The sequence below is a fragment of the Aquila chrysaetos genome, chromosome 11 (assembly GCF_900496995.4).
Source record: "Aquila chrysaetos chrysaetos chromosome 11, bAquChr1.4, whole genome shotgun sequence".
Taxonomy (NCBI): Eukaryota; Metazoa; Chordata; class Aves; order Accipitriformes; family Accipitridae; genus Aquila; species Aquila chrysaetos.
In genome coordinates this window covers 4,521,837-4,539,279 of record NC_044014.1, presented here as the reverse complement: position 1 = coordinate 4,539,279, position 17,443 = coordinate 4,521,837, and the positions used below count along the sequence as shown (strand labels likewise).

The following is a 17,443-nucleotide window of genomic DNA, read 5'->3' as shown; positions in this document are numbered from 1 at the left end:
CCGGCGCCGATTGGCTACCGCCGCAAGATTGACCACCTCCACCACCTCCAGCGCCCTCCCCCCCACGGCTCCCCGAGCGGCGGCAGCGGTCCTCCCGCCCGCGGCCGCCTCCCATTGGTCGGGCCGCTCTCCATTGGCGGCTACGCCCCGCGCTCAGCCAATCAGCGTGGGGCGAGGGCACACCCCCGCGAGCCAAGGTCCCGCCCAGGCGGCCGTTGGCTCTCTTCCCTCAGAGCCGCCGCCTCACGGGCTCCGCTCCCCTCGGCCCAATTGGGCCTCGGGGCCAATTTTTGCAGCCATAAAAATTCCCCCACGTCGCGCCGCCTCGGCGGGCTGAAGTCCCCGGCCGTGTTGGCTCTGCGCGTCACCGCCCAGCAGGCTCCTCCGTAGCGCCCAGTCGGCCCTTGGCCCCGTCTGGGACGTTGCTGTAGAAAAGGGTGAGCACGGAAAAATTTTGATAGGGACTGGGAGGAAATTCATGGAAATGCAAAGTTTGTAGGGTGACTGTGGTAACTCCTGGCTGCTGCTCGCTGTCCTGTGGCCTGGCTGCATGGGTAGTGGTGTCTGCAGGTCCTTACTCCGCTGGTATTTTTGTGAGAAGTGCTGCTGTGAGGATAGTAAAAGCCAATCTTCACAAGAGCTGTACATCAACTTCTTCGTGATTTTTTTTTTTATACTTGATAATTGTGGCTTACAAAAATAATTTTAAGAAGTCAGAGATTCACTAAGTTTTCTAATGAATTCCTTATGTAGCTCCTGTGCAAACTGTTTTCTGCCTATGTGTAGAATGCATCACCTTCCACCACAGCTCCTCCAGCGTGGTACCGTGCCAGGAACAGGGTGCTGGTCTCCACTGGTAGCATGGCATTGATGCAGTCCTGGTCTTCACACCCTGCTGCCTTTGAAGGGAAAGAGATGTGCAGGCAGTGAGGTCCACTGCAGGAGGGCCCTGCATGCTCTTACACAGAGCTTTCAGCTGGGAGCCAGCAGGTGAGCAGGGGCAGGCTGGAACTAGCTAGCACAACCCTGACCTTTCCCCAGGCTAAATTATACTTGGAGAGCATTTTGTAACCAGAAAATGTGGACCTTTACAAGGAACGGTGAGGTGTGTTTGATAAATACATGCTGGTTTTAATCCAAAAGAAAACCAGTGAGAATATTTCACTTTTTTTCTTACCCATCTCACTGGGTGACTTCTGGGTGCCTCTTGCTTTTTGTTCATAAATTGTCTGGACAAGTCTATCAATGCTGGAAGAGAGTTTATTTTTTCCACAAAGAAAACATGGTATCCTAGGTTGACAGTACAGAGAATTTGCATATCTTCCGTGCACTAAAGCAACCCTACGTTTGAAAATATTCCTGAATCTTGTCATATCTTCTAACCAAATTGCTCAAACCTTGGATGTCAGGGAGCAGCATTGCTTATGCGTTTGGAGAACATTGCCCTTGGAGAAAATTTTTCCAGTGTGCAGTCAGCTTGATGTAGCGAGGTTTGGGAGTAGAACAGATGATACTGTGCTTTTTATAAATACAGATACAGTTAGGCTTAATTTGCTAATATATTTATGTCTCTTACTAGCCTAATTCTGCCAACGAATAGCGCCCTATATCTGCTGCCAAAGTTGAATGCATGAAGCACCAAAAGGTTCTGCCTTAGGTGCTAAATTGCAAAACACATTTCACAGTGGTGTCTGTTAAATGAATACATGGTTGTACTGTGCCAAGTTTCTCAAGTCCAGAAGCAGTTATTATCTAGGAGCTATTGAAACCCCTTTTTTTCTAGTTAAAAGTATGATTTTTTTTTTGTGAAATGCCTAAAATTTTAAGGCTTAAAATAAGCAATGACATGCCTGTCTTGAGTATTATACTTGGTCCCAGATCATCTCTGGTATAAGGAAAAAAATGCATACTTTTGTCTGTCGTATACCCACATGTCTTGAATAGCCTGATTGGACATGGGCCAGGATTTGCAATCCGTGAGATTGATGGGATTTTCCTGGGTAAGAAATGCAGGTTTAAGCTGCCTGGTTTATGGGGTTTTTTACTTTGTTATTTCATTAGGATGGTAGATGATAGCTTATCAGTTTGCTGAAGGCATGCTAATGATGCCTTCTACCTATTTAGTCACAAAAATAAGATACTGGGAGCTACATTCTTTACATCTTTCATAGACAACTCAAGAGCAGCCTTTTACCTGCCTTTAAATGCTGGTTTTCTCAAGGACACTTCCAATTGTTTTAGATTCATCCAGCCATGCATTTTTCAGAGGAAGCAGAAAAATGTAGAAAGGACAGAACTTGTCCAAAGGATTAAATAGCACATATCATATAAGGAAAATACAAATCTGAAAAATTAAAGAATGCAGACTAAAGGCAACCAAGATCAGTCGCTGAAGTGCTGAATCTTGGGTTCAGGCTCTGCCACAAGGAGCAAGAGCCATACTGCCCTGAGAGGTGATTTCAGAAGCCAGGCATCCAGCCTCACTCCCAAGAAAACAGCAATCATGTACCCAAGTAAACACTGCAGATTCACATCTGAAATGCAGAGCTTCAAAACCAACCACACAAATAACCCTCAAGCAGGAAAGGGCTTGCTTTCTTTTGGATTCTGCAAGGCCTGAAAGAAGAAGAAAAAGATTTATGGCCTCAAATACAGACATAATATGGAATGTATAGATACTATGTGTAAATGTATTTTTTTAAAGCTGGTATGGACTGTTTCTGAGATTTAAAAGTTACAAGTATAAAATAACTCTCAACTGGAATCTAGTTAGTCAACGCTCAAGAGATGAGTGACTTCAACCCCCTACTTAATGTAAGCTTGATCAGTTTTATATAGGATCAGTGTAGTCCTGTTGTGGCTCACTTTCTTTCCTCCTTTGTTTTTGGCACTTAAAATCAAGACACAGAAAATATCCACTTCTTTAGATGCTATCAAGTTGGAATTTTAAATGGTTCACATTGTGCACAGTGGCAGCTATTACCGTGGATCCTGAAGCATCTGCTCTCAGCTAGATGTAGCATTTCCTGTGATTTAAAAAAGGAAAGCAGAAGCTTAATGTGTACTATTTAGTTACCTGTAGATACCTAAAAGACTCCACATGACAGTAACCAAAATATGAAAAACAGAAGACATGAAATGTTCACATTTTACAATAATTTGCCCTGCAGAAAAGAAGAAAATCTTGACCTACTTGAGGAAAGAGGGTTATTATATTCATTCTGCTTACCCAGAAAATACAATTTGACATGTAAGTAAACCACAAAGTTATAAGAAGGAACAAGTTAAGTCATGCCAGTTGTTAGGAGTAATTCTGCAGCTCTGTCTCTGGCAGGAATGCTCATTGAAGTCGTTGGGAATTAGGCGTGTGAAGAGACTGAGGAATTGCATCCAGTTATTGTGGTTATTTAAAGGTAGGGTCAATACAAGGGAATTACATCCTTGGCTTCCTAAGTTGGTTCGGCTGCACAAGCTCAGTGTGCGCCAGGGATTAACGTGCTGCTCGTGGGAGTTGCTGAAGGCACCAGTGCAGTAGCAGGGTTGCAGGACCCTTTCTTGAGTTTAACACTGTCTTAGGTTTGCTGCAGTAAGTGTCCGAAGTGCCTCAACAGCTGATGTTTAGGCACATAGCACCAGTGTTCAATTCTTCAATGGCATGGTAGTTTCTTACTCAGCTCAGAGGAAGAGTTCCTCACCTCAGAGCGAAACTCAGACCAGTCAACAGGTTGGATATGGAATTCATCCAAGTCATGAGGCTCAAGGTGCAAGTTCATAATTAGCTAAAACCAATACAAGTTTATAGTGCTGGCAGAAGGACAGTCTCACCCGTCTTTCCATCTCTAGGAAAGCCACAAGGGTAGTCTTCACCCTTTCTCCTCTTGTTGAAACTGTGCTGCCACTCAGCAAAAAAAAATTATGCTTCTCTAAACCAAAGGCGGATTTTAAGGCAAACCTAGCGGTTAGCATATTGCCCTGGAGAACTCAACCTACGATCCCAGTCTGAGAGCTGTCTGGGTACTTCATACCAAACAGCTTTCTGAGAAGAGTGTGATGGTATCACGTACTCTACAGGCCAACCTTGCAGATGTTTGTGTCATCTGAACAAGGCTTGACAAGGTAACGGTACGTAGTGATGGGACTCTTGTAATGTGTGAACATGGGGACACAGGCCATGTAACATTTCTTGGTTTGCCTGCTGTTAGAAAGCGTCTGGTGTAATACCAAACCTACACAGGGGCAAGAATTCTCTGTGGCAGATGTCTCCTATTTGAAAGCGTATGTCTGGAAAAGACCCAAGAAGAAGATGAAGGTGCTTTATTACTGTGGTGATAAGATACCAATGGGTAGATGGGTGATTTCAAGAATTTTCTACTTGTACACTTCCATCTTTCATTTTCATCAATAAGAGTTGACGTTCATGCAGATTTTTGATAGTGCCTTATATAGAAAAATGGCTTTCCGTGGCCCATGTTTGTGTTATTCTGGTTATTTACTGACAGCAGAATTCTACATTAAGACATTTCTTGCAGGACAAGAAACTTTAGTCTTTCCTGCAGCACAGCTAGAATATTTTATAGTGCAGTGTGTCAGAACAGAGGAGCAACAAATTGTAATGCTTACAAAGAATATCTGCCTCTCAAGTTCAGTTAGAGATTTCTTTTTTAACTCTCATCTTTCCAGATAGTTTGGCAAAGCATAGCAAAACCCCCTCAAAATAGTGCTGTTTTATTGGATGGATGTTAGTTAACCCAGCTTAAAGCAGCACAAGCAACCCTTAGAGCTGATATTCCTATTGCAATATAAACCTTGAGCTATAGTTAATACTTATCCTACCCGATTTGTATGTTGGCTTATTTTACAAAGATTTCAATGATACTCTGTTTGTTAGATGACAGCATGGATAATGGAATTATAGAATCAAAATAGTTTAATTTATTTTCTTCTGTTAGGCATTGTTTCCAATGTTTGAACTTACATTCGGTTATTTTCCTTTGCAGCTTATCGATGCCTATGTCCAGAGCCTTCTACAAATGAGATGAGACATTTTATTTGTATGTGAAACCTAGATTTAAAGGTAAATTACAAGCTCTTCTATTTCTTGAACTTGTAGTTAATTAAATGAAGGAGCCTTTCTACATACATTTCTGGTGAGCATCACATTCCTTGGGCATCACACTACCAAGAAGACACAAACTGGAGAGAGTTTGGGAAAAACAACTTTCAGATGTACCAAGACAGATTAAAAGAGCTGTATATCTTCAGCTCACTAGTGACTAGTTTTAAATTTTTCTCTAGTTCTGACACGCAACTCTGACAGTAGTGTACCTGCAATTCCAGCAGCAACATGATCCAAGTGTGAGATCCATGAGAGCAGAAAGTGGGCAGGAGTCTGAGAATCCACAGGACCCTGATAAATAGCATTTTCTAGCATAAAAATCAGAAATGGTAAAATAAAATCCAAAGAAAATCAGAGTGAGACTAAGCCAGTTTGAATTTCAGGCTTTCAAGTGGCTCATATGTGAGCTTGCTTCTTCCTTGTACAAATGTATTTTGATTTGGATCCTGCAGACGTTCTGCTTTCTAACTTCCATTCTTCATACTTGGATTTTATCAGGACAGTGATTTCTGGAAAAGACAAACTACTTTACCTGCTCTCCAGACTTTAAAATCTGACCCAGATGGCAGCTATAACTGTCATGAGGGCACACAGAAAATGAACATAAATACATCTAACTGTGTAATAAGAATAAATATCTTGTCAATTTGGTTAATCTCAGAATTGAGCACTGAACATCTGGATACACTTTATCTCAGGAGCTGGGAAACTCTTTTCAAAATTCTACCACGGCACATCCCCGCCGGCCGTGCTGTTCAAGTGTTTGACATTGCTGCAACAAAGATTGCTAATGGTGCTAAATGGTGAGCACTCATCTGGTCAGGGCTACTGTAGTCTGAAACTGAAGAACTTACATAATGCCTCGACCAAGTCAGACTTTAACTTGGCATCATTGCAGTGAAAGACTAGCGAGGTAACCTATTGCATCGTCAGCCACTTGTCATTACCTCAGGATGACGTGCTGTCGGTTCCTGAACTTCCCCATTAAGGACTTTAAACTAGCCTTAGATTTTCTAGAACAATTCAGAAAATTACAGGCTTTCTTGATACATGTTAGGACAAAAGACTTTGCTTTAAAGTCCATTGTTTTAAAACAATTTCTTTCATAATAATTGTTTTCAAAAATCACACAACTTGAGATATCAGAGATATGGAGAGCATATTGCCAAAAGGAAGTAAGATCTTCAGAAAGCAGAAAGATCATGACAGAATTTACCTACTCTTAAACTATCATATGGCTGTTCCTTAGAAGGGACAAATAAACTAGTAAAGCATTCAATCCGTTCTCTGTGGCTTATCATTTCTTCAAACTAATGCTCTTATGTAGCAATTTCAGTGAAATGCAGCATTTCTTGAATTCACTGATACCTGTGACTTTCAGTCCCTTCCACAGAATTACACTGAATGATAAGAAAAGCTATCAGTCTAATGGCTACCCACAAACACCAAACAAGAGGTGTCAGCACAGGTATTGGATGTTGGGACATCATTATAGAACTGACCTCACCTGAGAGGACAAGGTTTCAACTGAGCTGACTCTCAATTTGTTATGTCAGGTGCTTAAAGATCCACAGAAACAAAACCTGACACCTTTTAAGGTTCCCATTTTGCAAAGTCTATGTATCTCTGTATATTCCTCCTTATTTAAAAAATGAATGTTTAAGGCTTCTTTCTTTAAACAATAGCAGTAAAATAACTTCCATGATCAAAGCTACTATAACAAATCAGCATGTGTAGAAAGGAGTAAAATCTTTTATTTGTATTGATCTTGTACATAGATCTGGTATCTTTGAAAGTATTTTCAGTATGTGTGGTGGGTTGACCCTGGCTGGGTGCCGGGTGCCCACCAAAGCCGCTCTATCACTCCCCCTCCTCAGCTGGACAGGGCGGAGAAAGAGGGTGCTTGGTGCTGCTTGGTGGAAAAGCATGAATCTTGAATACTACTGAAATCCCTCTGCAGTGTTACAATGTGCCTAAGCCCCAGGGAATGCCATGTTCCTAATTACATTTTTTATGTGGCGTTACACAGAACATAGAAAATGAGATGATCAACTTGAGAAAGAAGCTAGCTTGGGAACTCTTTGGTGTTTGAAGGGGAAAATCTAAGGGAAATTGAGTTTAATATTTGTGCTACAGTAGTAAGCAAAGGTAGTGTTGCTACAGGCTACATGAATCACAGGAACCACAAAAGAGCTCCTGTGAATAAAACGGCAGAGATGCCAACTAAGAGGCTAAAGCAAACCTGTAACGTGCAGCTCATATATTAGTTGCACACATCATTATCTTCCCAGAAACTTTTACTGAGTACACTACCAGAAATAGGGCCCAGAACATGAGTTTTCCGTGTCAATAACGTGCTATAAAGATCTGTTCAAGGTGACTTCAGCTGATACGGGGTCATACTGGAAAACAAAAAATGTGTTCAGGCCTAGTGATGCAAGAACCCTAGTATCAATTTTTCTTCAGGAGGATCTAACCCACCAGGTATTTTGCTAGACGTCTAGTCTGCCTGTGAGTTGTAAAGCTGCTGAAAATCAGACTTTGATCTCATGTGTAACCGGTATATGGGACCAAAGCAATGCTTCTCAATCATTCCTGAGTCACCTGACCACTTAGTGGGCTGATGAGGCATTTAATAGATCAGCTGTTATATTTTGTGAGGCCTTTGATAAACACATGGGTACCTTGACTTTCATTGCTTTTCTGAATGTGGTATAGTACTGGCAGATTGACAAAGATAGTATCTATGGTGTTGTATGAAATGAGGTAAACAATAACAACGGTGTAGCCGTTGGACTAAGTATACCAAGACTAGGATTGCACATACCTGTTGTTCTAATATGTGTCACAGAAAATGACATAGGATTAGATACCCAGATCTTTAAAAGGGACTCAACCTGCTTCATGTATATCTTACAGAAAAACTGCTGGCTGGAATCTAGCCCGCAGTGACTAATTTTGAAATGCTTGGTACGTTTCCTACTGCAGATCTTCCTAGTCGACACCTTCAGTAGTAAGGGCAAGGAGTTACTTTAGTTCAGCGACAGCTATCTGGAGCCCACTAGGCAGCTGATAAAGGGAACAGCCACAACAAACCTCCATGTTTGCATCCCCTGTGCATCAGCCATTCCACGCAACACAGGTGTGTCTTTGTGGGTGTGGATGGCCAAGAGGACATCTGCCAGAAGACATTGCTACGTACTTCTCAACATAAATACGACCTGTGCTGCCATCAGGGTGGGACTTACATGTTCCACAGTGACAACAAAAATCAGTGGTCATGTCTCTTCCAAAGGAACTGTTCTGCCAGAAGCAGGGAGCAGTAGAAGGCCTCTGAGCTCGCTCTGTGCCTGCTCCTTGTCTTGGCTCATCCCTGGCTCTCTGTACATGGTCCTACTCGATCTCAGTAAGGAAAAATCCACAGGTGGAAACCAGGGCATTCTATGCTCAGCTCAGGCACCTGTGTGTAGGTAGCACATAGGTTATTACAGATGTTCTAGGAAATAGAGAGTGAGAGAGAGATTGCTAGGAAAGAAATAGACTTCAGTTTAATTTTCCAGTCATGTATTACACAAGAAATCATATTGGTTTTCTTCATGAAAAATGCTTGGTCACTGATATTTCAATAAATATATTTTGTCTTTTGTACCTCAATGTATTTAATTGTTCAGTGTATTCTTCAGACTTTGCAAACCCAACTGTATGAGTTGTTTTGGTTTCTTTCTTAAATACAGATCTGAAAGTCTAGTTAAATTGACATTTCTAACATTTCCCTTACTGTGATGTCATGGTGTTCCCCCACGTGCTTCTTTCATTATCAGGCTAAATGAAGTTGATTTCCAAAGCACTTTTGTGGTTCTTGGACCACTAATATTGCCTGTGCAGAGAGAAGGTATGAAACAAGAATTAAGTTTTTTGTCCAGAGATGAACAGTGTACGAGTCGAGGGCTTTCCCTTTCTACAGCTGAAGCATAGCATATGCTTTCTTGCTGTCCTATCAAGCACCAAGTACTTGCCATTGCTGGAGGTGAGACTTCAGGCCCAGTGCCCTAGCTGCCCTGTTACGTTCTGGCATAGAAATGAAGAGAGTATATAAGCAAAGCTCTATCTAGGGTTGCATGACCCAGAAGTTACAGTAGTTTGGGCAGTATGAAACCCAGTGGTTGATGCCTGCTCACTGCAGACACAGTTATTACAGACGATATGGTGGGAATGAGGGAAGCTACTAACTTTCCGGTTGTCTCTGGAGCATTTGAATTCAAAACTCTTTTAATTTAATATAGATGCATTTTTTGCTTTTTACACATGGCACTTACTTATGATTCCCTTTAACATCTATATTCAGCTGTGAGTAAAGTCAATTTTTGTCTATGCTTGAAAATATTGCACAAATCTGTATTCAGAATTGTTAGAGATAATGGATACTCAGTGGGGCATTTCCAAAAGCGTTACCAGTGTGAATAGCATAATCTGGACAACGCGGTGTGTGATGACAATTGCTATTTCCAGGACTGCTTTGAATTACAGCTGTAGTAAGTGGCCAGTCACCACATCCCTAACCAGAAGCCGAAGAGATCACCCGCCCAAGCAGCCGCCCCCTTGACAAAGCAGGAGGGGAAGGGTCTGTCTGAAGGGCTTGGAAGCATTTACCCAGAAAAGCTTTGGTGGCCTGGGATCGGTGCCACAAAATGTGCAGTCCCATCGCTATGCATCACCCTTCCAATGCTGCGCAGAGGTGCAAGTCATGCAAAATGGGAACCGTGACCGCTAACTTCTCTGGAATTAACTGTAAAACATTTTTGTGAATCCGGGCTATAGAAGTGACTAAACAGAGTGGGGGGAAAAAAGGGCTGGCATTTCTTACATAGGAATCAAGAATTCAGATTTCCTATAAAGCTAACATAGTTTTGCCAAAGGCAAAATTGCTGGCAAACCACAGAGCCTTGAAAAGGTTTATGAACAGCAAAACCACATCTCAAAGGAGGAGACAATTTATACTATTTGTGTTACTTTGATTTGTAACATTCCCTGTTTTTTGCTGCAATTTACACTTCTTAAGGAAAAGAACTAATATGACAAATGACAGGGCACAAGTCTTTTTTTCCACCAGAGATTTCAGTGCACTGCAGGTGACCAACCATTTCATGCTCTGGGAACGTCTTAGAGTGACAGCCAAATTAAATGAAGAACCAGTTTTCGCAAGCACAGTGATGACAATCACAAGTAGGAGGCCACAAATAGCCAAGAGGATTTGGGTCCGGTTAGTCCTAACTTGAGGCAGGGAAAATGGACTAGACAAGCCTGCTAGAACGCCTTTCTCTTCCTGCGGGGCTTGAGCTCTTAATTGACTCCAGGCAGGCAGAAGTGGACAGCCGGGTTGTTAGCAGCGTTGCATCCTGGTGGCTCAGACACCCAGGACTGCTGATTCAGTGGCCAGAAAACAAGGCAGCTCTGGATGTATGCTGAGCAGTTGCAATGACCCCATCTTTTGTAACTCTAACTTAAGTCAAATTAGAGTTAAAAAGTTACTTTAATTAACCTGCAAGTAAATACATTCACACAGTAGTTATGACTTCCAAATCCATGACCCGAGGCGAACCTCGTGTTTTGTTCATAGCTATGCAAATAATTGAGAAGACACCGAGTACCTCCTCGCTGGTGCGGAAAGACAACTGCAGGCCGTTTCAGTTAGCCTGCCCGCCGGCCTGGCAGGGCGCAGGCAGCAGCCGTTCCCCGAGCCTGGCCTTGCGGGTTTCACGCCTCTGCTCCCTGCAAAGCTGGAAGTCAGGAGGGCGATTTCTGCAAGAGAGGGGTGTCCCGTGAAGCCCCTCCTCGCAGCCAGCCCGGAGCAGGTGGGGTACCACCCGCAGTCGCTGACATGCGACACGGGGCACTGTTGAGATCCACACCCAGTGGGGAAGCAGTCCACGAAGCAAACGCTGCTTCGCCCAAGTACAACTAAAAACAATTAAACACGGAATAATTTAAAAAACCTTTTTATTTAGACAAACACAAGAAGAGCTAGATAGGATTTATGAGCTAAGTTTTTTGGTTGGAGAGCCAATGTGTACTTTAAAGCATCGTAAGAGACCGAGAGGATACAGTCTTGAACAGCATGTTGTAATCATTTGTAAAACTGCATGAGACAGATTTTTTTAAACCAATTACTTCCCGTCTGTTCAGGGACGGATAAGCCCCCAGCTAAAATTCCTTTTCATCCCGGTGCTTGTAACGATGAAGATGAAATGTGATTTTCCTTTCTAACAAGTGCTCCAAAAAGCAAAAAAGAAAAAGCATGTGTTTCTCTGTTATGGAAAATAGGTCTCGGCATGCTGGAAATTCTGCGTTTTACTTATTTTCTACCACAAATGCCCCATTTTTAAAGAAATGAATAATGTAATCATTTTCTCCGATTTATGTTTTCTTTTCTGCCTCATTCGGCACTAATGCTGCGTTATTACAAGAACAACTGTTCCCTGCAAAAAGAATGATCTTTAGACATCTCGTCCAAAACCTTTGAAGTCACTGGGAATGAACTGAAAAGAAACGTGAGAGAGGCCGTGTACATGAGCAGCAATCGAAGACTTTCCCACTGACCGGGCAGATTTTCTACTCGTCACCTGATGACACGGCGCTGCAGTTTCCTACACCTTCTCAGACAAAAAGAAAAACTCTCTTCCGCGTAGGGTACCAAGTACACGGCTTGCTGTTTTCAGGTCAGAAGTCAGGAACGATAATGAAACGTGGGTCAAAGAGGGCACAACCGAGTCCCGGGAGCAAATTCAGAGCCTGGGGACGTCTTCGCTGGCGAGCGTCCCTGGGATTTGAAACGGCCACGCGCACCACCATCATCATCAGGGTAACGGCAGTAGTAACGAGCACCACAGCTCCCGCGCTCTCGAGGTTTGAGACGTGTGCTGGCAAGCCAAACGGCAACGAGCAGTGTTTTATAAACGAACTTGGAGAAGAATGTGGAGGGAATTAGTGTCAGGCATGTGTCAAGAGGGTTACTTTTCCCATCTCCAACGCCTATAATTACATCTCAAACGTGCTAATAAAATCCAGTGGCGACAGTGGGGTTTTTTCTCTTTGTCAAAGTATGCACCTTAAACATGCTGCTGTGACGCCTAGCAAAAAAAATCGACTTTCTTACACTTCGAACGGCCATGCAACCCCCAGAAGCGAAGACGCGGCGCTCCGCTCGGAGGGAAGGGCCGAGGACCCTGCCTGGCTCCCGGGCGGGCACGGGGGCTCGGCCCCGCCGGCCGGGAGCGGCCCGCCGCCCCTCCGCCGGGCTCCCGGCGCCTCTGCCCACCTCAGAGGTGCGGGGCGTAGAAGGGGCCGAGGTACGCGGGGCCGAGGAAGGGCGCGAAGGGGCCCCCGCCCAGCGGGAAGGGGGCGGCCGGCGGGACGAGGACGTTGGCGGCGGCGTAGGAAGGGAAAGTCTGGAAGGGCAGAGCGGCGGGACCCGGCGGGCTGGGGCTGCCGCCGCCCGCCGGCGCGGCGGGGGACGCGGCGGGGGCCGCCCCGTCGGCGCCCGGGTGCTGCTTCTTCCACTTGGTGCGTCGGTTCTGGAACCAGATCTTCACCTGCGTCTCGGTGAGGCTGAGGGAGAGCGCCAGGCTGAGGCGCTCGCAGACCGACAGGTACCGCGTGGCCCGAAACTTGTTCTCCAGGGCCACCAGCTGCTCGTAGGTGAAGGCCGTCCGCGCCCGCCGCGGCTTGCCGCATCCCGCCTCGGCCCGCCGCCGCCTGGCGCCCCGCGGCGAGCCCGGCTCCTCCGGACCGGGCGGGCGGGCGGCGGGCTGGGTCCCGGCCCCGGTACCGGTCCCGGCCCCGGGCGCGCCCTCCTCGTCGGGCTCCGGCCCCGCTGCCTCGGCGCCGCTCTCCGCCGGGGAGTGCGCATCTAAGGGGAGATGGCGGCGGTCGTCAGGGGGACGCGCCGAGGGGGGGGGCGCGCACCCTCCTCCCGCCCCTCACCCAGCGCCGAGCCGCCTGCCGCCCCTCGAAACCCGGCTCTTCTTCTCCATCACCCTCCCTTCTCCCCCCCCAACCCCCCCCGCCAAGAGTGATAAAATAAGGGCAATCGTTGAAATAAAATAAAGGGGAGAAAAAAAACAAAACCCGCCCGCCGTGCGAGAGCCCCTCCACGCTCCCCGCTGTGCCATCGCATCTGCGGCGGGGATGGGGGAGGCGTCGATATGGATTTCTTACCAATTAAAAAAGAAGTTATTAAAGTCCCCTTCTGAAGCGAAATAAATCCCCCCTCCCTCCCCATCCCCGCGCTAATGGAGTTTCAGATTTGCGAGGGCCAGATCGATAGATGTCATCTATTAAAGGTAAGTTTTAATCGAACAATATTAGGATCAGGCCGGGGGAAGGAGGTTTGAAGTGGGCACCTGCAAGCTGCGGGCAGGAGATAGGCGGGAGTCGGTAATAGGATATCGATCAACGGGAGCTAAGGCATCCCTCCGGTGGGGACGGGCTGAGCAATTACCCAGCCGGCCGTCCCGCTGCCGGTCAGGGCCAGCCGGGGGGCCGAGGCGCCCGACCCCCTCCCGCCCCGAGGAAAGGGGCGCCCGGGGACCGCCGTGCTGGGGGAAAAATACCCCGTGCGGAGCCCTGGCAAGAGCCGCGGCCCGTCCGGGGCCGTGCTCGGGGCCGGGATGGGGCGGCGGCACGCCCCGGGATGCCCCGTCCTCCTCGGGCGGCGGAGGATGCTCCGCACGCCGGGAGCCGGGGAGGGGGGGACGGGACACCGAAAACTTTTCCCTTTGCACCATCCAGGCTTAAAATAGATACACACACACACCCCCCACGCCCCGCGCCTTTCCCCCGCGCTGCCCGTTACATCTTCCTGCGGGAGCCCCGCACGGGGAGCGCACCCCGCCGGGCTCGGGGGGCCGGGGGTCCCCGTCTGCCGGCGCCTCCACCTGCTCGCCCCGCCAGCGCCGGCCGGAGAAACTCGAGCGCGTTCCTACCATGTGCCTCTAGTTTATTCCTCCCGCTGCCGGGAGCAGCAGCGTCCTTTCCTACTTCAACTCTTCCCAAACTTTTCTCCCGCTCGCCCGAGCGGGGGGGGCTGCCCCAGCTCCCCGCGGCCGGTTCGCGTCTCCTGCTGAATTTCTGGGGATCCAGGATGTCTAAGATGGAGAAGGAGATTTTATGATGGATGGGGGCCGCCTTGGCCCCGCGCTCCGGGCATTCCGGCATTCCCCCCCCCAACCCCACCCTCCGCGCTTCGCCGGAGACCTGCTGGCTCCCAGCGCGGAGCCGGCGGAGGGCTGCGCCGGCCGCGGAAGACCGGGGCACCTCCCGAGCCGCAGCGCGGAGTGAGCGGCGGGGAGGAGGGTCGGGCCGGGGGGAGGGCGGAGGGGCCGGCGGCGGGGTGGGGGCAGAGGAGGGGGCAGCGCAGCCATTGGCACGCCGCCCCCGCGTCGTGTCCCCCCCTCCCCGTCCCCGCCGCGCCGGCTCCGCGGGGGGCGCAGCGGGCGCCTCCCTCCAGCCCCAACCTCCCGGCGACGGGGCTTTGCCCGTTACCTGCCCCCGCCCCGGGTCGGCTCTGGGGATGCGCAGAGACGTGGGCCGGGGGCGGGCCAGGAGCCCTGGCAGCGGACCCGGGGTCTCCGCCGGGACGGGGATGCGAGCGCGCATGGCGGCCCGCCGGCGGCTGCTGTCCCCCGGGGTCCGGAGAGACCCCCGGCTGCCTCCGTCCTCCCTCTGCCCTCCGCCGACCCACCTGCAGCTGCCCCGGGTCGGTGGCGGTCCAGCGGGGCGAGCCTCGTGTCTCAGAGGGATCCGGAGAGGAGGGAGGGCTCCTGCATCCCTCTGCTGCGCCGGGCTTCAAGGCTCCAGGCTTGAAGCACTCCCTCTGCCAGCGGCAGCTGTTACAGATGTGAAGCTACTGAGCGGTCCTCAGGGAGAAATGAGCTGCTGCTCATTTCGGGGCGGCTCAAGGGTCAGTCCGGTTCAGGCTCTGGGCCAAGGGCTGGCCCTAACTCCGGCAGCTCAGCCGTGGCGTTCACGCTATTCCCAGTTAATAGGCAGGGAAACTGAGGCATGCCTGCGCTGGGGGAGTGCCTGCCCCGCTGAGCAGGCCCCTGACTAACCCTCCTTGCCTTGAGTGGAAACGCCTCGTTGTCCGATCATACCCATAACTGGGAAAGCGTAGGCAGCAGCAGGTCAGGCCTCTCCACCCTGCACCAGTCCCATGACCATGACCACTTCTAGCCAGCCGTGCTTATTAAAAAATTGCTAGCAATGTGTTTCTGTACATCTGTATCTGGTCAGGAGGATGCTTTTCCCTCTCCTTGGCGTTTGTTGGTGCCGCGAATCAGGCTGAGGTGTAGACGAAGGAAGGGGCACACTTCAGCCGGAGGAGGCCAGGGAAGGCGGCCCTCGGTGGGAATCTGCTACTCCACCTGCTTTTGTTCCTAGGAAGAGGTGCAGACCACAGCCCTCCTCCTCTTTACAGGTGTCTCAGCCTCAGCAGAATTGGGCTTTCTATTCGGCGTTGCAAAGGCACAGGCCTTAAGATAACGGGAGAGCGAGATGAAGAGATGAAGATGTGCGGGGCGATGTGATTACGAGTAATTGTTTTTGTTAATTATGTGGTGGCGGCATCCGAGAGCCCATTTGGCACTGGCCTCTGGTACGGGATACCACACACGTGTAGCAGAGAAGGGAGCTCTGTCCTGAGGAGTTCACACACTAAAGCTACAGATGGATAAGGCTTAGTTTTGGGGACGCACCCAGCATGAAAATGAAGACGGTGCTGAACTGGAAAACACTGCTGTGTGCTAGTTAAGTATTGCTTATGTATTTGAAGTTCCTTGAGGTGCAGAAGGAGGAGAAGGAAGGGGAGAGGAGCAGTTGCTGGTGCTGGACAGCTTGCTTCGAAAGTGAGATCAAATAAAGAAAACGCATATGAAGTCTTAGTGCAGAGCCGATTAAAGATTTTGAAACAAGAGTCTTTTTGTGGCATAACATTAGTTTCAAACTACATGGAGAAATCATAGGTACTGTCATATGGTAAATAAGTGCACGGCTTACTATTTTAAGAATGGTCGCAAGCCTTGGGAGTGCCAGAGGTTTTTTAGTTTTGAAAGAAAAAAAATATATCTAATCTGATACATGTGAGACTACAAATACTTCTGTTTGAGTTGTTGTGTCTGCAGGAGCTGAGAAGGTAAATTGTAGCATTGAGATTAATTTGTGAGCTAGCAGCCATCTTCAAATATCATCGGTTTAACACGTGCATGCACACCGACCTACAAACATACATGCATGTAGGAAGGCACACACGAAAAAGCACACGTTCATGGATTAGTTTTAGCAGTCTGTTTGAAGTTGGTCCGTTTCCCAGCTCAAGCATTAAAATTCAGCCCGAGTGCTGTCTTTAAATTGCTTTGATGCTAGGTGGGTTTCAACCCTGACCTGTCCTGACGGCAAGTGAAGTGATGGCTGTAACAAGCTGCGGATCAATATTCATAGCGGGTGTCCTGGACTGATAACACTATCCAAGACAATGTTCGCTATCGGTGGAGACAGCTGAGATATTGCGCCATTAGTGATGTTGTTTTAAATAACCTGATCCATTTCTGGGTCTATTTAATGAATTTCAGAATTTAGATATTATCTTTAAGGAGAAGCCAGAGGCTATTCCAGAAACAGTGATGCAAATCAATGCTGCCAAGGCTCCTCTGCTTTTCTTAAAACAAAGTGGACTATAATTCCGCCGCAGCTCCTTATATATTCTGGGAGTCGTGGCATGCTATTGATAGTATTAGCAATAAGAAAGTATCTGGACTCTATCGAGGGAGAATACAGTATTATCTGTAAAGCTGAAACACTGTTGATAAAATCTTATCCGTGATTGTAGAACGGAGGGGATCGGTTCAGTTCTTTATATGACGAGCCAGTGTGTTTTTTCTCGGTTGTCTATACGAAGCGTTGGGCATGTACGAGAAGATGCCACCGAGGCGAGGCACGGCCCTGTCGGCGTTTCGGCCGAGCCGACGCGGGTCTCGTCAGTCTTCTCCCGCTGTGTGGATCAGCGCCTCGGTCCCCAAGGGCCGAATCCTGTCCTGCCTCAGTGCCCCGCAGAGGCACCCGGGGCGGTGCAGGGTGCGATACGGGGTGCACGGGTGGGCCCGGGGGGAGCCGTGAGGGAATGCGCCATCCCACCTGTGCCGCCGCTCCTGAGGGAAGCTGCGAGATGGAAGCACGCCAAGCTCGTCGTCGCCTCGGAAAAGCCCGACCCAAATCGAGACCCGGGGTGCTCTTGCTGAGGGTCTGGAGCCCTTCCAGAAATTTTTAAGGAAACAC

The 17,443-nt window shown here is 48.3% G+C and overlaps 1 protein-coding gene and 1 long non-coding RNA gene across 3 annotated transcripts; one reads left to right on the top strand and one right to left on the bottom strand.

Annotated features, from left to right (window-relative positions):
- The first annotated feature begins 210 nt into the window (after positions 1-210).
- Positions 211-12,189, top strand: LOC115348566. 2 transcript variants are annotated; one of them, XR_005933533.1, is made up of 3 exons: positions 211-437; positions 4,998-5,074; positions 10,734-12,189. It is a non-coding gene; the product is annotated as an uncharacterized LOC115348566 (long non-coding RNA). The 2 variants fall into 2 exon arrangements; XR_005933532.1 differs by lacking the exon at positions 211-437 and adding an exon at positions 787-990.
- NKX1-2 (NK1 homeobox 2) lies at positions 12,179-14,348 on the bottom strand. The gene is made up of 2 exons (XM_030030823.2): positions 14,098-14,348; positions 12,179-13,022 (listed from the first exon to the last, which is right to left on the bottom strand). Exons 1-2 carry the CDS (start codon positions 14,327-14,329, stop codon positions 12,433-12,435), a joined length of 822 nt encoding a protein of 273 aa, XP_029886683.2. The 5' UTR covers positions 14,330-14,348; the 3' UTR covers positions 12,179-12,432.
- Positions 14,349-17,443: the final 3,095 nt, after the last annotated feature.

Excerpts from the sequence above, each read along its gene's own strand:
- NKX1-2 (XM_030030823.2), bottom strand. The coding sequence starts at position 14,329 with ATGCCGGAATGCCCGGAGCGCGGGGCCAAGGCGGCCCCCATCCATCAT. Across the intron at positions 13,023-14,097 it reads GAATAAACTAGAGGCACATG|ATGCGCACTCCCCGGCGGAG; the intron begins GTAGGAACGCGC and ends ATCTCCCCTTAG.